This window comes from Pagrus major, chromosome 18 (genome assembly GCF_040436345.1).
Source record: "Pagrus major chromosome 18, Pma_NU_1.0".
Taxonomy (NCBI): Eukaryota; Metazoa; Chordata; class Actinopteri; order Spariformes; family Sparidae; genus Pagrus; species Pagrus major.
In genome coordinates, this window is record NC_133232.1 from 30552109 (window position 1) to 30579990 (window position 27882).

A 27882-nucleotide genomic window follows, 5' to 3' on the forward strand; every position below is an offset into this window, starting at 1 on the left:
CTAAAACCGAGAGCTGGCATCCTGCGGGAAAAAAAGCACATCAAACAGCTTTACATGTCCGCGTCCATACAGCAGATCATTGCTTTTTATTTTTAAAGGTTTTTTTATTATTATTATTTCAGACGAAGGCACGCGGACCACGTCCGACAGCCTGGTCAGAGTCTAATGTCCATAAACACGGAGCAGCTCGCCTGGACGATCATTTATGATATATCGAGATGATATGAATGTCAATCGGTCAAGGTCCGCTATCCCGATGCAACAGCCACAACTGGATTGTTCTGCTGGGAAACATCTGCCTCAAGCATTTGGATGAATTCCCACTAATTTCCCCCCGATATTGAGCGGACGGAGAGCGGATAGAGATTGTTTGCGCGGCGTGGGAGCCTCGCCGTGGGAATGACACGCTGCAGTAAAGACGAGAAAAACTGGAAATAAAAAAATGGATCGGGAAACATTGATGATGTGACTGCGACACCATTCAACGAAAAAGAAAATGCTTCCCAGTCGTCCCCTTGTGCAGAAATCTTTAATATTTCTCAGTAAGTCGTGTGTTTTCTGTGTGCCAGAGGACTGTGTGTAACATTGACTGGACAGTGAGAATATATCGGCTTATTGTCTGCCTCGTTTTTACAGTATAACAAGTGACATTAACCCCAAAGCAGCACCGAGGACCGATCTGAGCACAGGACAGGCACCATGTCGGCGGTGATGATAACACGGAAGGTGCGAAAATGGGAGAAGCTCCCGGGCAAGAACACTTTCTGCTGCGACGGTCGGGTGATGATGGCCCGGCAGAAAGGAGTCTTCTACCTGACCATGTTCCTCATCGTCGGGACCTGCTCGCTCTTCTTCGCTTTCGAGTAAGTCCCTTCCTCCATCTCTGACCCCTCATGAGCCATCTGAGTCAAAGCCATGATTTGTGTCCACTTACACCATGGAGGCCAGTTTAAAAATAATAATAATAATGTGAACTAGTTTAAGAAATCATTTTCATTATGAGATAATGAAGTCGAAGTTATGAGATAAATTTCTTCATAGTATGATACAAAGACATAGTTATGAGATAAAAAAGTAGAAAGTGTGAGATGAATTTCATCATTGCAAGATTAAAAAGTCATAGTTATGAGTTGAAATAATGAGATGAAATCTGAGTTCTGGGATAAAAAGTCATAATTAGGGGCTCAAAAGTCAAGTTTATGGGATAGAAAGTGAAAATTGTGATCGAAAGTCAATAAATTGAAGATCATAAATTGAAATTATGAGATATAAAGTCATTATTAAAAGGTGAGACGTCATAATTCTGAGATAAAAAGTCACAATTGTGTCAAAAGTCGACATTATGAGATAGATTTGGACTTTTTATCTCACAGTTGTGGCTTCTATCAAGTAAATGTGACTTTTTTAATCTCATAATGTTGACTTGTGAGTAACCATGGCCCACTATGGGACAATATGAACATGTAATGTCACGATTATCCTCGCCAAAGTAATTGTGATTCAGGATATTATCTGGATAATCATCAAAATATGCTTAAAACTGGAATGCTGCTGGAATTTACTTTAATTTTACCTTGCATTTAGTTAAGAAACACATATTTTTTTGCATTGTCGTTATTTAAGCTAACTTCCTGTCCATTTTGCAGTTAGCAATCCCCTCCCTCCTCTGTACGTCACATCATAAACACACAGATGTAATCGCAACACAGAGCAGCAAACAGGGAGGATCCTGATCATCTGTGTGTTCATGAGCAGACAGGACCACCTCATTATGGAGCTCTCTGTATTGATTGGATAGAACGGGCAGGGATACTCTTTTACTGCATGAGCAGGGGGAGAAGAGACGTGCCTTAGTGACCAAACACTCACTGAAAATGTAGAGCTATTAAACTCTTATTTTAATAAAAACTATATAAGTTACAGCTGCTTTAAACAAGGTAATCATAAATCATAGAGTCCAGCTGTTTTTGGAGGAAGAATGTTGAATATTTCGAGTTCCAGCTTTTCCAAATATGAATATTTTCTGGTTTGCTCTGTCTTTTCTGACACTAAACCAAACATCTTTGGGTTTTAGACCATTGCAGCCCTACAGTATGTTAAAGGGCTAACTCAATTTTTCATTTATGATTGATCGTCTTGTCAGTGAAATGTTAACTATCCAAAACCCAAATATATTCAGGTTACCCTCATGTATGACAAATAAACTAGTAAAGCTAAACCAGCTACTATTTGGACATTTTCCATGAAAAATCACTAAAATGATTGATCAACTATCCAAATAGTTGCTATGACTTGCTTATAGTGTTCACACCCATTTTTTTAGTCTCATCTCAACCATTTCTGTTGTATGTTGATCTTCCTGATGTGTGCTATTGTGCATGTGTGTTTAAAGTAATTATTGGATCTATGTTAAGGTTGTGTGATTTTTTTTTTTTTTTTTTTTGGTCAGTCTCTTGTCAAGCTGATCTGTGACCTCCTATGTTGCATTTATTTGTAAGGACTTCTGTTTAGATGACCTCCCAGACATGCTGTGGGTCCACGTCTTGTTGCTCAGAATTCAGTCCCTGTCAGAGAAAAGGTTTCTGATTGACTACATACTGGGGTGTTAAATATTTAATACCCCTCGCTGTCCAGCTTCTGCTCTGGTTTAAGAAAGGAAAGCTGCAGAATTCTGTTGTCTCAGCAGTTCAGTCTCAACCCTCAGACGACCCAATGGACTCATTAACTCTGCACTCACAGCCACTCGGCTCGGATGCAGCATGTAAAAAAAAACGAAATCCTTTCAGTGAAGGCTACATGGAGGATAGTTTGATTGATAATCATCAAGCAGGGTTGCTTCTTAGCTAGATCGCACTCATTTTCTGTCTTTGCCCCACCTGTTTCCTCCTTCTTCTCCTCTTTCTTGCCAGACAAATCAGGCACGATGATTTAGCATAAAATGCTGCTCTGTAACACAGTAACCTCTCTTGACTGTGGGCGTGTATGCAGCTAACAGGCCAAATGGATTTGGAGCATAGCAGAGAAGAGAAGTAGCTGCTCTCACATAGTGCCAGGCCCTTCCCATCTCTATCTGCTCTGCACTTTAATGGCCTCCGGCTTTCGTTAGAGTCCGGACAGAAGGAGCTGGTGTCCAGCTCAGAGCAAAGAGGGAGAGATGATACTGCTCACGCTGAACGTCCAGAACCCAGAGGAGGCATTGCGGTGACTAATGGCTGGAGGGTTGTTAGCATACTATGTTCATATTACAGCGGAACATAATTATCTCTCATGGGGGGATGGATATTAACGTGGAGATTGGACCCAGACAACAGGGGGGTAATTTTCAAACTCGCCATTACACGGCATGTTGATACATATCTGATTTAAACCTCTGACAGAGTAATTGCCTTCTGCAAAACGGCTCGGAGGTCTAATGCATTCACACACTGCCCATCTGAGACTACGTTTAAGTCCAGTCTTTTTCTTGGCAATACATTATTCTTTCTATAAATGCCAGAAAATAGTGAAAATGTGAAAACGGTCCCAAATATCGTTTTTCAGTCTTCTTGTTTTCTTATAATCGGTATCGGCCCTAAAAAAAAGCCATATCTGTTGACCCCTGTTGCTAAGGTTGTGGCACCTGGTTGCTATGGTTTTATAGAGTCTCGCCCTCGCACACTATGTGTTGTTATAAGCTGTAGGCTACCCACCCACTGCCCAGTGGTTGATGCCCAGAAACGTCCTGAACACGGCAACAAAAGAAAATGGAGTCAGTGGGCCAAGTCTCTGCAGATGCAGACACCGCCACACACTTCTCGTGGGTGGCTAGTCATGATTTAGAGGGATTACCGACATTGTTTTTAGGAAGTCCTACTCACTCTGTGTTTAGCTATGAAATGGATTACCATGAAATTTGGCACCATCAGATTATCAGATCAAATGTAGGCTTGCTTTTAGTGCTAATTAGCGAACATTAGCATGCTTACTACACTAAGATGTTCAACATTGTAAACATCATACCTGCTAAATGTCAGCTAGGTAGCATAGCCTTTGTGAGTATGTTACTGTAGCGTGCTGATGTTAGCATTTAGCTCACGGTCCCACAGAGCCGTTAGCAGGGCAGTAGACTCTTGAGGCCTTTGCACATTAAGTCTGTTTTTTAAAATCTGTCATCGGATTAATAAACGTAATGCACAGAAACCTTGCACAGTCAGTCTGATGCATTTATTATTCTATTCATGGTGAAAATTCACAATATAAGACATGTTGTGAGATGGCTGCTTGTGTCAGCTAACAACACTGAGTGGATTGTTTCACTCGTCTTCAGGACAAGAGTTTCTGTCAATCAACTTATAATAAATCAACTGATTAATTTATAATACTGGCATTTTTCCAAAACTCAATTTATAAAAGACTTGTGATTGATTTAAAAACTTAACTACAGTTTGCTGCACAAACAAAATGTCAAAGTAGCAAAGATTCTGTGTGGGATAATTCTAGTGCATTTTGTTATATCATGTATTGTTTATCATATACTTGTCTTTGTCGTGTAGTTTTCTTGTCTTGGAGGGTTCAGTCTTCACATGTTGTCTGGAGGTTGAGCTCTGAGCCGCACTGTGGCATTGAGGGGAGAACAGAGAGGGCAGTGTCCTGGCGTGGGCTGGATCATTTCCAACACTTGCTGAGCAGACATCTCACGTTTATCACCAGCCACCGGCAGCTCGTGCAGGGGGACCTCTCCGGGCTTTAATTTGTGCTAAATTGCGGAAGCAAGCAGTCGAACATACAAATGGAAAGACCCATTAGGAACAACTAAACAAATTATTTACTGTGGAGGTGGGCCGGCTTTCTGGTTTACAGTTGGAATACATTTTAGGACTGTATGTCATTACCCTGCTGGTTTTGTGCCCATTTAATATCCACTGATCTAATTTTTAATAGGATTTTACATAATAACATTTGCTTATGATGTTTAAAAAGCTTTGGTAGTTCTTTGCCAAATGTGTAGGCTAAATATCCGCAAAAGGCTTCCTCACAGTTGGATTTTCACTGGTTTGGTTCCCATTTTTATGTGTGTGTTCATGTGTGTGTGGTGCGCGTGCATGCATGCAAACGTGCATGTGGATAGCCACCTATGGAGCTTGGATGAAGGAACAAGAAACTGGAACAGAAGGACAGTGTGTCATCTGTCTGTCCACCCCGGGATGCTGAGCTACGAGGCCAGAGAAGCATATGTGCTTGTAGTGAGACTGAACCTTTGTCTTTGCCTGTGCTTGTCTATTTGTACTCTACATCTACATCCCTACACTTGCTGCAAGGTACAGGCTGTCACTGTGTCCAGTTGACCGTCCCGTCCTCTAGTCGGCCTCATAAAATGTAAAGATGTGGAGGACTGAGCCTGCAGGGCGAGCAGCTGCAGTCAGAGGAGATCTTGTAACCGACCCCTGAGCCTCCCTCAGCATCTGACCCCGCCCTGTCTCTCTGCTTGCCAATCAGAAAGCAGCTGCCTGGCCTGGCTAGATGTGCAATAACATGATTTATGTCCTATTCAGAGTCCATGCTCCATTTACAGTAACCGTGATCTACAGGCTTTGTTCTCTGGAAGCTTCCCTGGCAGGAGGAGAGGGCTGCACAAATCCCGAGCCATATAGGGAGGCACATTTCACGTATTTTCGCACTTTGTCTTCATCTGTTTGGTTTGAAAAAGATTCTCTCCCGGAAAGAAACGACCACCAGTTTTATCACAATGGTATTATTTTTTCATGTGGCTGAAATGAAATCATCAGATTCATCATTATTCTTAATTTCACTTAGTGATCATTCTATGATGCAACATCTTTAATCCTACATTTAATCCTTAATAAAAGGATGCCGTGTAACATCTCTCTCTCTCGTATGGTATTTAACTGTTGCATAACAAGGAAGACTGATTTAAACCGGACAACAGATTGCACCGTCTGGAATCTGATGTATGAGTGAGTTTAAAAGAGGTTACACTAAAGCTCCAAAGACTTTTAAAGGACATGTTTAGTTCTAGTTAGTGCCTCTCGTGTAGACCATTCACACCGTGAGGCATTCAGTTTTCTGAAAAGAAAAAATACTTTGTGATCTTTAAAAAAACCTTTCTAAAAAACTATTTCTAGCTTTTAAAAAATACTCACACTTTTCCTCTTACCTGTAGTGCTTTTTATCCATCTCAATGGGTTTGGTGATATTGGCCACAGAGATGTCTGCCTTCACTCCAATATAATGGGACTACATAGCGCTTGTGCTGCAAACGCCGAAAAATACAATTTGAAAAATTCAACAGCAGTGTCTCATTCCAGAAATCATGACCCTGTCAAACAAGATTAACAAAAAAACAATCTACATCTTGGCTTCTTGTGGTGTTCAGTTTCGGTGAACTTTGACCGACAAAGTCTCGGCCACAACAAATAGCAAAGTCGCGTATGGTTGGCCCCAGCAAACTGAGTTCTGTGTGCCTTACATCCAGCGCTGGCAGACGATTTTAATTTGCCTGCATTCTCGATGTGTGACTGCAAACTTTTTCAAAGATGGCAGACAGACATGACATATCTCCTTACTCAAAAGGACATTTGTCAGGTCTGGCCTTCTGGATTTAAAAACACAGTCACAACTTAAAAAACAAGATGGACATTTTTTTTATTGTGCAGCAGACTGAATATTTTTCATCCAGATGGTTACAAAATGGCATTAAGGACTCTTATTTTTCAGAAAAAAGTCGCTTAGCACTGTGACTCGAATGTTATGGTAATACGTGAACTGGAGAAGCACGATTACATCCGCAGAAAAGGCTGCTGCTGGAGGACAAAATCCTCCTCGAACCAGAGTATTTACTAAGTTCAGTAATAAAGTGGTTGTTCTGTCTGTAGGTGAAAAAGACGTGAGGGCAAGTAGAGTTTGTGAGCTTTTTGTTTTTTTTCAGCAGTGCCCTAGAAACAGGCAGAGTCACAGTCTACAAATGTTTGTGTGACGGAGGCCCACTGTGGATGAACCTGCACAGTGAGTGCATAATTCATTTATAGTATGATTCATGCAGATTTGCAACAGCTTACAACCATTAAGTATTAATCAAGGAAGGGCTTTAAATGTTCAGCAGAGGTAAAATGTCATGACTCACCCATACATGACATGGTGACATCTAAATCCTGGGTTCAGTGGTTTTTATTGGTGAGAAGTTGAAGTGATTTTAATTCAGCGATATCCCGACTTTACAAGCTTCTCATCTTCGAGCTCGAGTCATCCTGAGTTAAGAGGGAAATCCTCTGGATCAAAGTCTGCAGTCGACACACCCTAATACATTTAATGCCCACTCAACCCATACACACAGTGAACTTTTCTTTCCATGCAGAATAAGCACTACCATAGGTAGCTTATCTCTATCTATTATGTAAGGCTGTGTAATTATTCTTTATGGTAAATGTGATTATTGTCCTTTATGACCAGCTGATTGCAGGTTTTTCAGCTTATGGGATCCCATTTAAAACCAATAAACCGTTTATTTTCCATATTCCAAGAACTCATGGCCTAATGGTCACTCTGGTGCTTTTATGACAGTTTTATAGGCACCCATTAAGTAAACAAAATTGAGTATAGCATATGGCAAAAGCACTTAATCTGCATCTTAAGTCTGCAGCAGATTGAAGTGTAATAAAAAATATATTTTTGTGTTGTGGATTTGAATTCATATTCTTAAAAAGGTTACAGTCAACCTGCTCTGATTTTGACCTGCAGTTGTCTTTCTACTGGGTGTTGATCTGTAGCTCTCACCAAAATACTCAAAATACTCCACTACAAGTAAAAGTCCTGCATTGAAAACTTTATTTATATGACACGACAGTAGTATTATCAGAAAAATGTTCTTGAAATATAAAAGTAATAGTGCTGTCTATGTAGACCTCTGTCAGTGGTATTATGATGTATTATTATCTCCCCCAAGGAGGTTGGTTGGTTTGTCAGAATGGATTTCCATGAACGTTGGATGGAGGATGGGTCTCGGCCCAAAATAGACCCCTTCTGGAGTGGTTCCATGTAAAGGGACGGATCCAGGAATCTCTTCTCACTCTCTTTAACATTGTGAGATAGCGTGTTTTTCAACATGGATCTTGATGGAAAAAAACAGGCATATTTAGGTGGCTGATATCTATGAATGAGTACAATTTGATGTGGATCCATATAAAAATGTAGCAGATTTAAAGATGTTTTATTTGATATTGGATTCGCCTTGATGGCGAAGGTATACACTCTAGTGAGAGCCGTTACTAGAGAGAGCCAGAGTTATTATTAGTAAAACATGAAAGGAATAGTTTTACATTCGAGAAAGACGCTTATTAATTTTTTTGCTGAGAAGATTGATACTACTGTATACGTACAGCTAGCAGCAGGTTAGCCGATTTTCGCATAAAGACTTCAACATTAACAAAATCCAACTATCACCTCTAAAGCTCACTTAATAACATGTTATCTCATTTTTATAATTGTCACCAGATACACAGCACCCAGTTGAGATCCGGAGAAGTCCCCACAGCACATCACTTTCCACCAAACCTCAGATTGTTGTCGGTTTTTGTGCTGATTAAACAAACAAGATAAAATGTCTTCATCAGTGAGCTTTAGAGAAGACGGCAGTCAGATTTTGTGACCTTTAGACAGAGGCAGGCTTGCTGTTTCCTCATGTTTTCAGTCTTCGTGCTAAGCTAACAGTCTAGCGTACACACATGAGAGTGGTATCGATCTTCTCATCTAATTCATGTCAAGATAGTGAATAAGTGTATTTCCCATAATGCTTATTTAAAGGGTCACTCCACCAGTTAGCATGACACCACCGTACTCACAATGGACGTTTAAAGCTGAACCTGAGATATTGTCTTTTTTATTCCACGTTTGTTTTCCGGATCAAAACCCTAATCAAAAGTCTGGGTCAACTTCAGTTGCATTATGGTTAATGCATAATTGGATTTAGGTGCATTGTTATCAGATGAAATGAATACATTGAAGTGCCGTCTCAAGTACCGTAGAGTTAAAACACTCAGCTGAAGTGAAGTACTTAAGAAAATGTAGTTTTCACCACTGTAGTGTGTCTTGAGCCTCAATGAGGAGGCAGAATGTTGAGTAAGAAAGGGAGGGAATGTGTAAGTGGTGTATGAGTGTCACTTGGTGGTCTGATTGATCGCCTCACTGATGAAAACATTCCCCCCACATGGACACAGGGCCTGATTAAGTCCAGTTTTTTTCTGCTGTCTGTGTGGTGACGGATGAACACACAGTGTCAGTGTGCCAGCACCACCCTGCTCCTCAACAGCAGAGGAAATGGTCACGTCCAGGAAGGACGTGGAGGCTTGATGGGAAGCGATGATAGAGTGGGCCTCGAATACCTACCAGTCATCATTACGGGAATTACATTTCATCGACAGACCGCCTCCCCTCAGTCTGAATGCACCGGCTGCTCTCTGCTGTCTCTGCACTAACAAATGGGCCAAACATACTTCAAAGGCCTGGGCCAGTGGAAACTTCTATTGATTTGATCTCTGCTCCTGGTTTCCATTAGTGGGGGAAAAAAAAGGCTCGGCAGGGAAACTGCTCAGACCAGTCCAGCAGGTGTTGTGTGTGTGTGTGTTGTTGTCATGTCAGTGCTCAGGTATGCTGTCATACCTGATTCATCTACATACTGCGACTGAACAGGTGGACTTTGGACAGGTTCTCTGCTGTCTTGTACTGATTGGCTTTTATAAACACAGCTACATCCCTTTCCTTTAAACTTCCTGTCAGCTGTGTCTGTCTGTGGTGACAATGTATTAAACTGCACCCAGAGAAGAAGACAAGACAATATTATGGCTTTTATGAAGTTAATGATGAAATTGGTTGAATCACTTTAGATTCACTCACCCTAAGTTTTTTGCTTTAATCTGTCATTATGAAGTAAATGTTGATTGCACAGTGAAATAGCTATAGAATAATAACACTGTTAGTATTTAGACTGGTTCCTTACAAACCTTGCTTTCAAGTTGCCATCGAGCACAAAATCTCACAAAATTGAAGGATGCCAGTCTGTGTTGGCAGACTGGTACAATTTCTGTCTGCTTTCACGCCTCCATTTTAGACTGAATGAATGAGTAAACTCATGTTTTGTCCTGTGTTTTATTTGTGGGAAACCTGCCTGTTTTGACTTTTTTACATGTGAAATATGTAAAACAGAGGAAAGAAGCAAATCTTCAGTACTTCTACCTCTTTTTTTAGTTTGCTCTGTTTGTTTGTTTGTTTATTAAGTGCTGCATTAGCATCTGTATTAACACAGTAGCTACTCTTCCTGAGATCTCCATTATTTCCATTAACAAATCTTCATCAATAAAATTGCATTAATAAACATCCATAACTTTCATTCTCCTATTAAATCTCAAGACACTGCACAAACCGAAATTGACACACAACAATCAAAGTATACTCAAAACTTATCTGACAAATACATTAGCTCTATATAATTATTTAATCTCTTAAATAAATAAAAAAAGAAAGCACTTAAACCTCAACCACTATATCACATATATGTGTGGGATGGATAGCTTTCAACATCCATATCATATCTTCAGAAAATAAAAAACATACATATACATGTGTAAATACAAGCGTAACTTTTTGTGAAAACATGTTGTATAACTCTCTGAAATCAAAAAACTTGGTAGTGAATTCATTGAATACATTGCTCTGTCCTCCAGCACATTGATATTAAAATAAAAAATGGAAAGTACAATATCAAACAAAACCCAACTCAACCAAAAAGAATCGCACAGTAGTGAAAACATCATCATGCATTAGTGCTGCTTTCCAGCAGTTCTGGCCGCCCAAAATAATTTATGGGTCGCACTCAATTATGTAACTGAATATGCAGTGTTTTGTCGGATATGTGATACAGATAAATTGCTACTCTCCTGAAGGGGTTATTATGTTTCACACAAGAAAAACACTATTTTTTACTTAAACCTAGGCCTAATGATGTTTTTTAAGTATATAACTTATCAATTGGTGCATAAAAGAAGGAGTGAAAATCTGTTAGCTGACTCTGTTTCAGCTCAACTTTCTACAACAAAGAAATATAATGTGCATATGTAATGTTCCATCTTCCACATAATATTGCAGAGAGTGCATCATCTGTGTGGGCAGACTTTTTGCATGACCTGTAGTACAGAAGTTATTCCTGTGCAGTACAATGCACAGTACCTTGCAGTCCTGTAGAGTAACATCAGTGCTGCATTATGAATATATGATCCCTGCCAAATAGGAGGAAGATGAAGAGGAAATTAACTATTAATAACTGCATGTGGAAGCCTTTGCTGCTGCTGCTGCTGCTGCTGCTGCTGGTTTTCTGTCGCAGCACTTTGCACTGCAGCTCACATCTGTTATCGCACTGAGCAGCAGGCCGTTTTGGTGGAGGAGCTCCTCTGAATCTAATCTCAATGTCTTGGCAACAAGGAGTTATGCTAATGTATCTCTCCACTCCTCCAGAAGGTGAGGGGAGTGTGGCAAGGTGTTTTTTATTCACGGCCATGACTTCGGCACGGTCCAGAGAAAGGGCAGCTCTCACGGTTCACGACCTAATGCTCAGAACACAAGTTCAGAATATGTATGGTGTCATGTCATGCCCTCTTTGCACTGCTTTTTTTTGGAGAAGGCTCTCTCCTGTGTCCGTTCAGGTTGTTGTCTGCGGTTGTCATGTGCAGCTGTGATGCAAAATATAAAATATTTTCATTCAAATCATTTCTTTCAGTGTGAGATCTAGGACTGCAGCACTCACACTGGAGAAACTGGAACAAGAAAATGTTATCAGAATAAGTTCAGATTCATTTTCTGGTGGCCGCTTAATCAAATAATCGACCAACAAAAGCCGTGACTTGACAGCTTATCAATAAATGGATAAAAAAATGGCTTTCCCTTTTTGCCTTTCTGAGAAGCTGTACCTGATTTTAGATTCAATCTTTAATCTTCTTTTTTTAATGTGTTTATTTTATTACAGATGTCCGTACCTGGCTCTCCATCTGTCTCCTGCCATCCCAGTTTTCGCTGTCCTGCTCTTCCTCTTTGTCATGGCCATGTTACTGAGGACCAGCTTCAGTGACCCCGGGGTGCTGCCGCGCGCCCTCCCAGAGGAGGCCACGTTCATCGAGATGGAAATTGGTGAGTGACAGGATTGATTTACAGACACTGTTAAGATTCTCTTCCTTTTATTTTTAGACCATTCACCCTGTTACGAGATACTGTAACATCAAAATGATTTTAAAGCTATTTGAAGCTTATTTCAAGGTAAAAAGTGACATAATCTTGCTTTAAAACTGCGTACTTTCTGTACAAACGAAGCTCTATACTCCCCATAAAACTTCATATCCGTCTCTATTTTATTAAGTATTCATGACTGAATAGGCATATTCAAAATGAGAAAACCAAAGATGGTTTTCTCATTTTGAATATGCCTATTCAGTATTGTCTGTTTGAAAATTCAAAAAAAAGCTTCATCAGGACTGTGTGGATAGGATTTGATCAAATTTGATTGACGTTGGCCAGGAAACCCACCACCTGTCATCTGATTCAAACTCTTTCTAAATCCTGATTGGCGTACAAATGTATGTGACATCATCTTTTACTTACTGAGCTCGTACACAAACCAGTCAGAAGAACACAGAGGAAAACACAGATACAGAAATATCTTATTTCAAATAAGAAAACAAGTTTAAAAAATTTGGCAGAAAATAATGTGAACATATCGAATCTCCTCACACATAGTGAGACGACTGAGAAAATAAGTGTTTCCCCTTAAGAAGTTCTTCACACATTTTTCCACACTGTATTCTGTTTTGTGATAGTGTCAGTGCTTTGCTGAAGACGTATCTCTAAGCTGTTATAATCAATGTTTTTATTATCACGATGTACCAAATGACAATGTGAAGACGGTATGGAAGAGATTTGTGAGTTTCAGCTCATTGTTTTGCTGTCTGACGTGCAACAGAGCTGTTTTAGTTTACTCTTACCGGACTCATAGTGCAGTTTATGGCCACAGCAGGCAGCTTTTTTCAGAGAAAAAGCTCTAAAAACCCTCTGTACACTATCTGCATCAACACTAAACAGCAGACAGATGATGTTAGCTAGTAGCTGGTGAACATTATTTCCCTAGGGAGTTGGTGGCGACAAAAAAAACCTGAATCTGAAGAATGCTTGTTGAGGTTTGTGAAGATAAATCAGCCAAAATGTCAGTTTATTGCTGATAAAGTAAAGACGGTGCAGTAGCACCGTCAGTATTAATCCTCAAATCCACTGCAGAGGTTTGAAGTTTGAGGTAATCTCACCTCTTCTGGTGTGATTGCTGTCCAGCTCTTCACCTTGAAGTGTGCAGAGCTATTATGCACAATCAGCGCTGATAAGGCCACCAGGCTCAAATCCCTCATCTACATTCAGATGTTAAGTCAACAAGAGGACAAATGTTATTACAGTTCATGTGCTGTTACATCATCATCGTCTAGGTTGTTTTTAATATAAATGATGTCCAGATGTGGAGTTTTTAGTATTTTGGATGCATAAATACTTTGACGTGCTGGTTAAGCAGTGAGCAAACAGCCTTGGTTCTGTTGGTTTATTCATGTTTGTTGGGCTTTATGTTAATAAAGGTTGAGTGTGCTCGTCGGTGGATGTAGAGCTCAGTCTAACACACATTCATTACAAGGGATCCTGTTGTCTCATTACACAGAACAAACTATTCGCTGTATAATGATGATGGCAACAAAGAGTTTGCCACCAAAAACAAACAAGCACGGAGCAATGCATTTTTGTATTTTTATGTCCTCTCCCCGGGCTGTCCAGACTCTCTTGGAATAATCTTTTGCAATAATTCTGCACCAGCCCTCCCTGCATCCTTTACCCCGTCATCCCCTCCCTGTCTGGCTGTGTGGCTGCTCGATGCTCACTCTTTGTCTCTCCAAAAGATTCACGGTGTCCTTCAGCCATCACTCGTACTCTCTCTCACTCCAGTCAAGAGACCTGGGTGAAAACTGGTCTCAGCTCATGACAGAGGAGGGCTGTGATAGTAAAGCTGAGGCACTCGATCCTCCGAGAACGGGTTAGCTGGCAGCCACTCCTTCTCTCATCATGACTGTGACTCATACGGCTCATTGGATGACAATGGTTTGGTGTTCTGACTTGCTCCAGTCGTGATGACCCAGACGGACAATGGAAAGATCCTGCATGTTTGTATATGAGGAAATCTCACTGGACATTATTTAGGAGAAAAGAGTTGCAAAAAATGATGAAAAGTGTCCGTAACATGTTCCCAGAACCCATGGTGATGTCTTACCAGTGGTCTACAACCTATCAAACAAAGAAAATGGGAGCCATAAAATGCAGAAAAGTGAGACGATTTATTACGCTAAATATTTTGCAAACCTTATAGTATGTAAGGTTCTAGATACTCATACAATCTGTGATGAAGATCCCTCACCAAGAACATTTAAAATGCAGAATTTAAGATCATTATCACTCCCAGATTGATTTACAGGGTGCTGAAAACACAGACTAACACTAAACAACTGGTAAATCTCACTTGGGATTGTTGGTTGTTTAGTTTTGTTGTATCATGTATGGAAGCATAACAGGCCTGTTTGTAGATACCATCATCTCAAAGACATCATAATTCGTTTTTAGTCCATGACAGTCTCAATTTCTAAATAAAATAAATATGGGGTAGTAAATAAATAATTCATATGGGGAAAGAGCATTGGCACATTTCTCCTTTTAGACAGAGCCAGGCTAGCTGTTTCTCCTTGTTTCCAGTCTTGATGTTAAGCTAAGCTAACTGGCTGCTAGTGGTAGGTTCATATGAGGGCTTATTTTCATGATAAATTGATTAATTGTATAGATTATAACATTATAACATAGATGCATAAAATTGTGAAAAATGCTCATCACAGTTTCCCAGAGCCCGAAGTGACGTCTTCAAATAGCTTCTTTTGTCCAGCCAACAGTCCAAAATCCAAAGATTCTTCATTTACTTTCATAAATGAGACATTTAAGAAGCTGGAACCAAAATGTTGCTGGAAACCAAATGTTTGAGGATTTTGCTTGAAAAATGACTGAAACGATTAATCAATTATAAAAATAGCTGGCAACTATTTTCCTCTAATCAACTGATCGTTGCAGCTCTATTTTATATTTACAAACTATTAACCTTAATTCCTTTCTTTGATGTTCTCCAAGTTTATCCTCAGGAGTTTGCAGGTTCTGGATCCACCCACAAACATAAAAAAACAAATCCAGAGTAGCACTTTGGTTTTTATGTTTTCCTTGACCTTGTTTGGCATGCAGCCTCCCAAACTCTTCACTGATAGATCGTCTATTTTCAGTCTTATACCTCCCTTTTCTCTTTAATGTTTTACATTCTACATTCCAGCAAATTTCTGAAAATAGTAAGACAGTCATCACTTAATGGCCACATGACCATGTGAAGAACATGCACTCAAAAAGCTTAAATACAGCACTTAGCTCACATCCTCCGTCCAACACTTCTAGCTCTTATACAGTATGTTTTTTAATGTGTTAGAGTAGCTGTTTTCTGAGCGTGGGCGTTCTAACCGATAACAGTCGGTGGAGGCGGCAGGTATGGATGCTTGATCTCATTCTGAGGCTGAGGCAGGCATGTTGATGAAGCCACCGCTGCCTCGATGCTCTGTCCCCTCAGCCTGTTAGCGAGTATTCCCGAGGGGGAATGCTAATACGAGGGGAGGCATCCTCTTGGAATATATAATGCTGCTGGCAGACAGAGTTTGCTGCCCGAGGGAGTGGCATCATTCCCCCTGAGTGATGATTCATTAATTTATTCTCCGCTGGTTTATCCTGAAAGCCACTAATCCTACATCCTGTAGATTCATAATGCAGAGCTGTTTGTGCTGCCAGATTAAATAAATCTCACAGTCCTCGTGTCTGTAGATGTATATTGGATGGCTTTGACACGAGCTTGTTAATGTGCTAGTTCCACTAATTTATTTATACAGGAACCGTTTGTTAAACATAACAAGAATGGCCATTGAGGACTATATACAAATGATAAGTATGCAGCTTAGTTTATGTAGAATTTTTCCTGTTACTCATCTCTGAGCACTCTCTCCACAAGAGATAATTTAATTTCCAACAAATACCACCATTTTTTATCTTAATTTATCCCCAGGAAGTCAAATGAGCATGCCCGCTTTTTTCCATTAACTCCACATTCACGTCTTCCCAGTGCAGCATGTTAATGGTAGATTTCTCCCTAACAGTTTCTCTCCTGAGACATTCAAGCCAGCAGCTCTCTGGTCATTAGCAAGCGCCGAGTCAAACCTCTCTCCTCCTGCAGTGCAACATAATCAGAAAGATCTGGATTGCCAAGAAAGTAAATGCATGAGAATTTCATTGGGTGTGCGACCGCAGAAACAAAAGATATGACTTTAAAATACAGCCTTTTCAGTGTGAGGAAGGTTAGTTGATGCCCCAGTAGAGCAGGACACTGCAGTTTAGGTTTGCTAATAAATAATATTAACAGCTCAACAGTGATTACACATAAATCCACCATCAATAATAAAATATCGAGCCAATGTCGTCATTCACTGACGTCCTCAAGGTTCAGCTGTTGAGATTTATGTCTTATTTCTTTCTTGTCCTTGTCACTGAATCTCCCATTTCTCAATGCCTGGTTAAGAAATATACAGCAGGTGAACACAATATTGTGAGCACCTCTACAGTTGAAGGAAACCTATTATATTCATTTTCAAGTTCATATTTTTATTAAGTTAGGTTTTACATGCTTTAATTCACATTTGCTCATAAGGTCCCGTTCTGCTGCAACATATCCCCCCTCTCTCTGTGAGACGCTCTGTTTTAGCTTCTGACTGTTCAAACTGCTCATCATCTCTCTGGTTGTCTGCATTTAACCCATCCCGGGGGAGCAGTGGCCAGCCAACGACAGCACCTGGGGACCAACTCCAGTTCTTAGCCAGTGCCTTGGTCAAGGGCACTGGCTGATTGGAAAATAAACCTAATGTACATGTTTTTGAGAAGGAATGTGATCCCTTATAGCCTCGGCCTTACTGCCCAACAGGCCACCAACGTCACATTAGAAATTTCCCAGTGGTTTAACGCGTACAAGTGGTGCAGTGTTAGGTAGTGATGTAGATAAATTATGAAGTAAAGGCTGGACTACATATGAGGTGTTTCAGGCAGTTTAGTAGCTGTACCAGTTTTCTGTGGCCTGTATGAATGTTTAACATGCACATAAAAGCTATATAAAACACTTAAAGATAGGAAAAAACAAAAAGCATAATATTTATGCAATCCAGAGATAGGGGCTGCAAGACATTGTACCTTTTGTTGAAACACTGTCAGAGGTGTTAATTTGTGATTTTTATGGACATGCTTTGTGGTGTTAGATTACACCTTTTAGAGTAATTTATTGTGTGACAAAGTTGTCAACACTTACTAATGACTGTGGTGTTTTTTGTCCCTACAGAGGCCGCCAATGGGAACGTCCCCGCAGGGCAGCGACCTCCACCTCGAATCCGCAACGTTCAGATCAACAACCAGATCGTGAAGCTCAAGTACTGCTACACCTGCAAGATCTTCCGGCCACCTCGAGCATCTCACTGCAGCATCTGCGACAACTGCGTTGGTAAGAAATCTCTCCTGATGTGCCTTCAGTTCTCATAGTGTCCAAACAAAGGCTTTGTAATGAGAGACGGCAGCTCTTTGGAGTCGGTTTATTTCCGTTTTTCAGAAATAGAAAGGTGATCAATGTTTCGTGGGAAAAATAGCTTGCTGACATGATGATTGTTACTGAAGCCTCGATCTTAATTACCTCTCTGCATTCATTTGTCACAATGATTAAATAATTTAAAAGACATAGCTTTATAAATAAATGTTGGGCTGAGAAGATAGGGGACGAAAGTTTTAGAAAACTGAAACAAATGGGCCAAAAACTTCACAGGCAGTGTTTTTTTAGGAATGCGCTTTGAATTTTGAAGGCCGTTTGAACTGTGTGTGTTGTGATGTGTGTGTGTGTGTGTGTGTGTGTGTGTGTGTGTGTGTTTGTGTGTGTGTAGCTGTGTCATCTCTCAGCCCTGCAGAATAACAGTGATTTGGCTTCTGATGATTGAGGAATGCATCTGAGGGGAGCGCAGACTCATAGGCGATATGAGAGGAGACAGTGGAGGCTCAGTGAGGGAATAAGTGCTCAGTCATTGTGAACACTGCTTCATCTGTGTCCACCTGCTGTAGAAACACACACACTGACACACACATAGTCCAAGCATGACACAGCAGCGTGCCTCAGTCCCTCTTTTACTGCAGTAATTTCTTTCCCTCCTCACGTTGGCGTTGTTTATAGCGGTTAAAGTCTCTCACAGAATGTGCAGCATAATAAAAACACAAAGAGCCAAACCATTTCACAAATTATGTTTGTTTATACCTGGAGCCTCTCTGGTTAATATACTATGAGACGTCTGATGTACAATATAGTCTATGAGTATTTAGATAGTCGTTTTAGCTTTGTATGTGGCATATGGGAGTTGAAATAAAACAACATTTCTGCGTGCTATTCTGGTTCCAGACCTCTGAATAACTGCACACATCTTGTTTTTTAGTGAATTAAATGGGCAAAATGGGAATTTAGTTTGATTGTAGAGCTACTAGAGGTCCTTTGGCTTTAATTTGAGGATTTTGCCGTCCATATTAAGTGAACAGAGCAGAGGATTATTGTCCTGCGGCACTTTATGTGCAATGTAAGAACTGTGGAGAGTATGTATAAGAAGACAAAGAGTCTACCGCCATGCTAGCAGCTCTGTCAGGGTGTATTTGTGGTGCTTTGAGCTAATGGCTAAATTCATCATGCGCTCACAACAACAATGCTGACGTTTAGCATGGATCATATTTACCATGTTCAACATCTTAGTTAGCGTGTTAGCATGTTAACTAGGCTTGTCATGATAACTGCTGTTTGTTATCTATTTATCGTACATGTCTTATCGGTGTCGTGATATCAGATAAACTTTAAGACTTTTACTCCTGTACTTTTTTGCATGTAAGACTTTCACATTTAAGCAAAATAATACTTTAACATGATATCTTTACTTCTACTCAAGTATGATCTTTGGGTACTTTTTACAGCACTGTCCGCTTCACATCTTGCATTTCTGCTTCAATGTTTACTGTATATTGTTGTGACAAACGCGGTTTGTCTGCTGCAGAGATAAGTGTAAAGTGAGATGTTTACCTCTGCTGTCAGTTTGACCCTGCCCTGTTTTTTATCTGGCTCTCCTCCAAATTATAGAAGAGCTGAAGCAAAGAGGAAGTGATCACTATATTTAGACTGCAGGTTTACAGCAGCTGATGCACAAAGCTGTCTTTGACCAAAAGACTGCAGATGATACTGGTGTTTTTTTAGTATGATTCCCAGGTATTTCTTATCTAATAAATGTGGTTCAATTTACATATTTATACGTCGACCTTTTTCTCTTTTTCACAGACCGTTTCGATCACCACTGTCCATGGGTCGGAAACTGTGTGGGCAAGAGGAACTACAGATACTTCTACCTGTTCACCATGTCCCTCTCCCTGCTCACCATCTACATCTTCACCTTCGACATCGTACACGTGGTGATGCGTGAGTATCCTGTCAGTCATTTGTCCAATCAGAAGGGGCAGACGGGACACATGGACAGCTAAAAGAATGTTGCAACACAGGAAGGACGACCTGTCACACAAGCTCACTTCCAGCTTCTACTGTAAACGCATGCTCATGTGTGAAAACTGCGACCCAATTGAGACCAGGCTTTTCCTGGAGCGTGACATGACATGCAACCGCAACTGACAGTTAAACATGATTCCTCTTTCATCCTCATCCTTCTGCTTCCTTGTTCTATCAAACAGAGTCAGCAAGACACTGGAAGCAGGAGTGTTTCTAGTCAGGATAATTAGCTCTGGGCTTGTTATCTTAGTGCTGGTGTATAATGTAAGAATTGTGCCTTTTCAGTAGAGAGAAAATGAATAACTTGACTTCTCTCTGTGATGTTTTGTTCACAGGTTCAGTGGATAAAGGCTTTTTGAACACTTTGAAGGAAACACCTGGAACATATCCTTTTAAGCTCGGACACAGTATATACACCACAGAAACTAGAATACGGAGTGAAAAACATCAAGATACTTTTCAAGTACAGCACCCCAACTATGACCGTTCATTCCCTAAACCAGTGATTTTCTAATTATAGCTTAGCATCCATAACTAGACAAGCTTTGAATTTCTTAACATGATGAGGTGGCATCCTTTTTTTAGCCTTTTTAAAAACCAAAAATACAAGAGCAAAAGGATAGTGTAAGGTATCGGCAACATGGCGGACTCCATGGAGGAAGACTTGCTCCCTCTGTAGACATAAAAGTCCCCTGGTTCAGGACCAGCACATAAATTTTGTAGCATGTCACCACTGTGTGGAAGCTGCTCCTGAATGCTATTGGAGTTCACGTTAACATTAGCAACCCTGCCCTGCTCTTATTTCATATGGGGATCAGTTTAAACCCCAGCAATCATTACCCAAGATAGTATAATATATATAATGCTAGAACATAAATCAAAGTCCGCTCTTAAATATATTCCAATCATAGTAATAGTGTTCGACTAATTAGCTCCACACTGAGTGTGTCCTCAGTGTCTTACATTCAGATTATTAACCTGGTACATGTAGCATAGCTTTAGCATCAGTTGTTTGAACCATAACATGTATAAAACCATGAGGTGTATAATTAAGACCCCTTTTACAAGATTTTTGTTTTCCAACAAATCAGCTGGACACATTAAAAAGTCGATCGCTGACAGCTTTGTAGTTAATAGTTAGCTTAACTAGCTAACTATTAACAGCTGATAAAACATGCTTGGGACAGTCAGCAAGATCAACGGGTAGAAGTGCTTTTGTTTAAGAATCTCGATGGTACATTTTAAGACAATTTTTGTAAAAATATGTATGCAGTATACAGGGAAAGCATGACAGTCAAAGCAACAAACCACCTTCACTAAATCCAGCTGTTTATCTCTTGCGTTTTGCACAGTAAAAGGCTAAAATCCTCCTGCTTTTGACCCCACAATAATTTAAAGGTTCATTCTCTGACCGTCACTGGTTTTAATCATGTTGCATAATGGTCTGCCATTGTGCTGTCACCTGCTGTCCACTGTTTAATCAGTGACCATGTGTCAGGCAGAAAACATCTGTTGCTGTTTTCTTAACTCTTGATCACTGTGCTGGAGGTGCTGGTGTGCTTCTTCACCCTGTGGTCAGTGGTGGGACTGACTGGCTTCCACACCTACCTGATCTCTCTCAACCAGACCACCAATGAGGATGTAAGTGCATCTTACTGCATGTTCACGTGCATTTGTCCATTCACAGTGCACACGCCTACAGACTGATGCTGCTTTCATGTCTACAGTTGGTTTTATGGGGTCTGAATCATGCTGTGAGGCACAGTGCTCTACTTTGCATCTACTTTGTCTAGGTTTCACACCATCTGTAAACAAATGAACCATGACTCATGAGCACACAGGTTTATAGGATTAACTCTTTCTTTGGTTCGTTTTCTGTGACATTAAGATTTAAAGTACTTCATTCAGTGGCTGAAATTCCAAAATAACGCTCTGTTGAACTCATATACACTATCTTGCTTCTTGGTGATAATACATTTGAAGCTGCCAAAAACACCAGAAGAAGAATGACTTGTACACTATTGCTTGGAGAGAGACACCTTTTCAACATCCGGCTCGAAGAAAGGTCATTCAATACCAAACCCACCTAGATCCAGTTCATGTCATGCATTTTCTTTAAAAAAAGGATCACGCAAAATCGTTATTAAATTCACAGGACCTTGTAAAATCCTACAGCTCTTCTCAAAATAATTTTGGCCCTTGCAGCTCAATTTCATCATTTTTCTCTTCTTTGTATGTCTTCTAAGCCTGACCCAACGCTTATTTTTCATTGGATTGGGTTGAAATTTGTACCGAGCATCCAAAAAACCCTAAGGATAATTTGCTGGAGTTTCTCGGATGCTCAGTACAAATTATAACCCAATCCAATGAAAAATAAACAAATGGTGAGGCCCAGAGTGCACACACAAAGAATTACAAACATTATTACAATTAGCTCAGTTAATCTTCCTTAACTGAAAGAGTATTTGAAATGTAGCTATAGGACTTTGCAAGGTCCCATGAATTTAATAGATGTATTCACATTATTTTTTCAAGAAAATCCATGGCGTAAAGTTAGGGTTGGTATGGGATGACCCAGCACCAAAGGGCGTCTTTGCTTTGTGATATCTGGTTGCTCTGTGATTTGCCCTGAGACACATGGAGTGGCTAAGTGTAATAAGGGAGAGATGTGACCCAAATAATCAGGCACTTCTGGCACTGCACAGCCTGAGTTTCTACCATTATTTTTACCCAAACAAACCAAACACAAGACCGAAAATGCCTCAGCCTTAATGGAGCTTAGACATCTCGTAAATCTACCATGAACATCATATTAGAGCAGTCCCACCACCTGACTTGTAATTGAGATGAGGGCTGTCACGATATCTGATTTGTATGGAGGTGGAGAGTCTGTAACCGTAACAAAAAGAACAATTACTAACAACTACTCACTAACTACTGAAAGGCAACCAGATGAACTCCTCCACAAAAGATGCAAAAGGCCAAACATCTTTGCTGGAGTATTCCCACAATCTTATCATATGTGTATTATTGACACAATATCAGTATTTCATCTTTTAGTATCACGATATTGCGACACCCCTTAATGAGGTCATAAGTAAGTTTCTTCAGCAGGATGAGAACCTGTGTCTGTGACACCCACATACCAACCATGGGAGTTTGCAGAGCAGACCACCGCAGCATGATACTTTGTTTTGTCAGAAGTAAAAAGATTGTCAACAGAGATTTGGTATCTGCATCAAAATGCTTGTCAGGAGTTTGGTTTGAAAGGTGAAACGAGGGAGACAATTCAAACTGTTCACTTCTTGGATCACAGAATGATCCAAGAGTTTAAATGAAGGGTTGGATCTGTTAAATGTAATTGTCGAGGTTAGGCGCATAATGTAGAAAAAGTATAGTTTGAAGAATATGTGTGTACATGTTGTGATCAGGCAGCCTGGCTTCACATGACTGAAAGAAAACATACATCAGAGGTGTAAACTACAGAGCAGTTTCCTCGACAATCGCACCGCTTCGTTCAGCGCTGAAGAACAGAGAGAGGCTGGAAAACTGCAGCTTGTTAAACAAGACCATTATATCGTAAAGTAAAGCAAAAAGAAAACAACCGAAATAAAAGAAAACAGAGAAAACAAGATCCTAACCGAAGCTACAAAGTCTGTTTATAACTGTAGCTAAAACATCCTGCATGTCAACATTCGTTTCTTTGACTTCACTCGAGACAGAAGAGAAATGACCGATCTTTCTGCCTGTATTTTAAATTTTAATATGACCTCTTTTTAAATACAGCTCAGCCACACTGAGATCAAAAATCTGAAACGTGGCCGGTACAGCAGCAGCAGCAGCAGCAGCAGCAGCAGTTTTATTCTGCTCGGTGTGAGCCATAAGACAAATTGGCTGTTAAATGCTTTGAATACTAAAAGCAGCAGTTGGACTCCTCACTGCTCACCAAGGCGACAGTCTAATGATCTAAAAATATGCATGAATAGCTGCTATTCTTAATAAAACCAATGACAGAGCGGAGCTGGAATAAGAACAAAACAGACCAGCTGCTTTCTGACTCCCAACTTGTCAGCTACATTTAGAAGAAGCTCGTGAGGCTAAATGAGGAAAAAAAAATATTGATTGCTTCTTCTCATTACCACTGAGTCATTTTACAGTCATCGCACATACACACACAGGTTCAGGCTGATCTAAAGCAGATGATGAGTGGTGGTGATGCAGGTGGATGAATCCACAGAGGGAGTAATTTATGTAGCGTCTGTGTATACTAGTGTTTACAGTGTGTATACTTTATTGGAGGCTTTGTTGGCCCAGATCTGACTGCAGAGGCTCTGACGGGAAGCAGAGAGCAGCAGCAGCAGCAGCAGCAGCAGCGATGGAGGTGGTGGGAGGTTCTAGATGGCTGAAAGCATGAAAGTGCACTCATACTTTGTTGTAATGATTAATTTATAATTCCCTTTTTTTCTTCCTGTGGGATGGCTGGCCTCATTTTTTTCATTTAATCAGTAGCGAAGCTCTGCAATGTGCACCTTCGGTGTAATGTTGCTCCAGCAGGAGTTGAAACAATGGCTGTCAGCCCGGCCGTTTCAATATCTGTGATTGGCCTAATAATAGATGCATCGATACCTGCAGGGGCCGGGCACCCTGCCAGAGACACTGCTGGGGGGAGGCGGAGGGGGAGGACGAGAGAGAGGAGAGGAGGAGGAAGACAGAAATGGTGGAAGAAGGGCAAAAAGAGAAGGCACCTTGAGTGTTGTAGCTGCTCTGGTCTCCCACAGGATGACACATGCTCTGTCAACTGTGTCTCCTACACACACACACAGAGAGAGAGAGAGAGACACACACACGCAGTACACGTAGGCATGCAGTACTGGAGTGCCATATTGGCAGACTGTTGACCTATATCTACTGCAACTAAAAAACAAAAAAGCTGATGTGTGTCAGTGCAAACTCATTCTGTGCAGTGAAACCTTTTTTAGATCTATCAATATACTTTGTCTTCTTCTGCATGTTTTTCAGGTAAATAAAAATATAATCTAAACTTTATATGTAGTTACAGTTACACTTAAATAATCCAGCACTAATAGTATTAATTAGTTAATTAATTAATTAATTAGTAGTTGGAAAATGTAAATATGAAAATTTTAATTCTGTGTTAACCTCTAATGTATTGTTGATGCTTAAAATCATGCGTCTCTGTAGATGAAGATGTTGACATTTCTCCTTCTCTTAATCTGAAAAACATGCAAAGTGTATTTTCAGTCCTGACTGATTCCTGATTTTTAACACAAAATTCTGATATCAATATATCGGCCGATATACACACATCTTTTGCATCGATCATTCAAATGTGGTTATCAAACACACTAACACTTAAGATATGTAACAGAGGATATTTTACAGTTTAGAAATGAACTTTATCATCTAAAATGACACCAGTACACTAAAACAGTAAACTGGCTGGGAAATTATTAATTACAAATTCTTTCATATCTTATTCCCCGATACTGATACTGTATCTGTGATAGGCCAATATCAGCCAACCAATATATCAGTCAGGCTGTAATTCCTTTCAATAGGTACAACTAACTAATATTCTCATTCTGGATTAGTGGTTAGATCAATACAATGTCAGGAAATGGTGAAAAATGTTGATCTGTGTTTCCCAGAACACAAGATGACGTCCTCAAATGTCTTGTTATATCCACAACCCAAAAATACTCTGTAAACCGTCAAAGACGAGTAGAGAAAGTAGAAAATATTCACATGATCTTTTTTCTTAAAAAAATTACTCAAACCTATTTATTGATTATCTAAATAGTTTATTAATAGTTTACAACTAATGGATTAATCGATTAATTGATGCAGCTCTACTTTTAAGGCGCATTCAGAGCAGGGCAGACTATATGTAACCTGAGAGGCAAAAAATGGATGCGAACTACAAACCGCTCCTCTCACTGTTGCTCATTAAGCTCATCGAAGGCACTCAAAGGATTGTATCAACATTTTTATTAAGTCAGATTTTCTCTCGCTGTACAGTAAGAGGACAACGTTCAGAGAGACTTAAGTCAGAACATCAACATGAAACAATACAAAAATTTTGCGGGGCAGAAATGTCTCCACCCGTCCTCGGTGGAAATGACATCCTTCAAATGGAGATCACAAAGTTTCCAAAGACACCAGATATGTCAGGCAGAGGCTTGTGGGAGTACGTATTAAATAATGTATGAAAGACATCTAGAATATTTTTGTTTGATGTATTTGCGCGGCTGTAAAAATGTTGGTATGAAATCTTTGTTTTTAATATTTTAGTCAACGTAAGCCTCATATGACACTTACACAAGCCAATACAGAATTCATGAAGACACATTCAGTGTGGAATAAGATGATGTTTCCACCCTGGAAGAAAACAAAAGAGGGAAACTGGATGTTTAGGAGTTAAAATGTGCCTCCTGTGAGCTGCTAAATAATGCACATCACTGAGAGTTTATGTACAGTACAGTGTGGAAGGACTTTGTTATTTGCTGGGGGATTCCTTTGTATGAATTATCAGAGTTTTCAATGAATTATTCAAGTGGTTGTAACATGTAGTTGCTGTGCTCGTCGGCACCCGCTGGCACATAGAGTTCCCATTAAACCAGAAATCATTAAATCCCTGAAAAGATCTTTTTTAGTAGGTCAAAGCCGAGCCTGTGGGAATAACATCTAAAAACGGAGCTCTGCTTTTGAATAAGGTATAAAGCACAGGGAAAATCTTCCTGAAAGAGAACAGCCAGAAAGTCGGGATGTGTTTGGGATGTTGGTTGATGGGTTTTTTGGGAGGTTTTCTGCTCCAGTGATTGAGTGTTGTGTTCGTTTTTGTTTTGCACAGATTAAAGGATCCTGGTCGGGAAAGAACAGAGTCCAGAACCCGTACAGCCACAAGAACATAATCAAAAACTGCTGCGAGGTGCTCTGTGGGCCAGCGTACCCGAGGTAACTTCCCGCTGTTATCTATGAGTTAAGACTTTTGGAGATTTGTCAGAGATTAACGAGCCAGATGCAGTGACTGATTGTCTCGTCTCGCCCTCCAGCGTCTTGGACAGAAGAGGACTGATGGATGAGGATTCGTCTATTTCTGCAACTCCTGCTGGCCCCTCCTCCTCTTCCTCCACCAGCAGCAGCAACCCAGTGCCACAAACCACGGTGAGCACACACACACACTGTACCCTCCCCCTTCACCACACTGAAGTGGATCGAGGCTGCAGAATAGTGAATAGAGAGCCGACATAAAACAGAGTCTAAACCAATTACAGGGAGTTTTGGAGAGAAGAAAGGAGTAGTGTGCTTTAAGTGGAAAGACTGATAAGCCGTCCTGGTACATGTGGACATGGAGCCATTTTGTGGCTCTTTACACACTTCGCTTACACACATTGTTTATCTATTTAAAACGGTTATTATACAACCGTATATTTTCTGCTAATACCTGGATCGTTAGCCAGGTTTGTGCTCCACATTATATTTAAAGCTATTGCATCTATTTCCAAACTTTAGAATAATGCAGCCCGATTTGAAACTGTCAAACTTTTAATCACAACTCTGATCAACACATGAGAGTAAGATGAAGAAGGGCCTAAGGCAATACAGTGCAAATTAATAATTCATCCACATACACAGAACGATTTGTAACCTTGCATACCTTTCAGCACATGCAGTTACAGTTCCTCGTCATTGAAGCAATATAAGATTCGTTTCAATGTTGTGTTGAAGTCCGTGCACCCCAGTCAAATAATCTTGCCCTTCTGTTCAAATTGTTTTTTTCCTGCAAAGCCGCCCAGCACTGCAGGTTAAGGTCAGTAGATGGGACAAAATCAGCAGAAAACAGACTTCAACAAAACAACAGATAAAAAACAGGTCAGATAAATGAAGAATAACATGTCATTTAACTCCTCTGTTGTATTTGTTCTGATTAGAAGAAGTAACGCAATTGAAAATGAAAAACTTTATTTATTTATTTATTGTGAATGACCTCTTCACAGCCCATCGCTGCTCTAATGTTCTTAATACAGTAGCGTCTCTTATAATCATGTGAAGTTTTTTTGATAGAAATAATAAAGTTGTGTTTGCATCTTCTACAAACTCTATTAACTGTGTTC

At 40.2% G+C, this 27882-nt stretch overlaps 1 protein-coding gene across 4 annotated transcripts in view; it reads left to right on the top strand.

The window, feature by feature from the left end:
• zdhhc9 (zDHHC palmitoyltransferase 9) overlaps positions 1 to 27882 on the top strand; it is a 28895-nt gene continuing 1013 nt past the window's right edge. For 2 of the 4 annotated variants that reach the window (XM_073487459.1, XM_073487461.1), the window contains exons 1-9: positions 1 to 542; positions 637 to 863; positions 12008 to 12168; positions 17516 to 17674; positions 19526 to 19663; positions 20083 to 20129; positions 21284 to 21388; positions 26619 to 26722; positions 26821 to 26932. In XM_073487459.1, coding sequence (XP_073343560.1) covers positions 700 to 863; positions 12008 to 12168; positions 17516 to 17674; positions 19526 to 19663; positions 20083 to 20129; positions 21284 to 21388; positions 26619 to 26722; positions 26821 to 26932 — 990 coding nt within the window. In that variant the 5' untranslated portion in view covers positions 1 to 542; positions 637 to 699. The other 2 variants (XM_073487462.1, XM_073487460.1) reach the window with 2 other exon arrangements.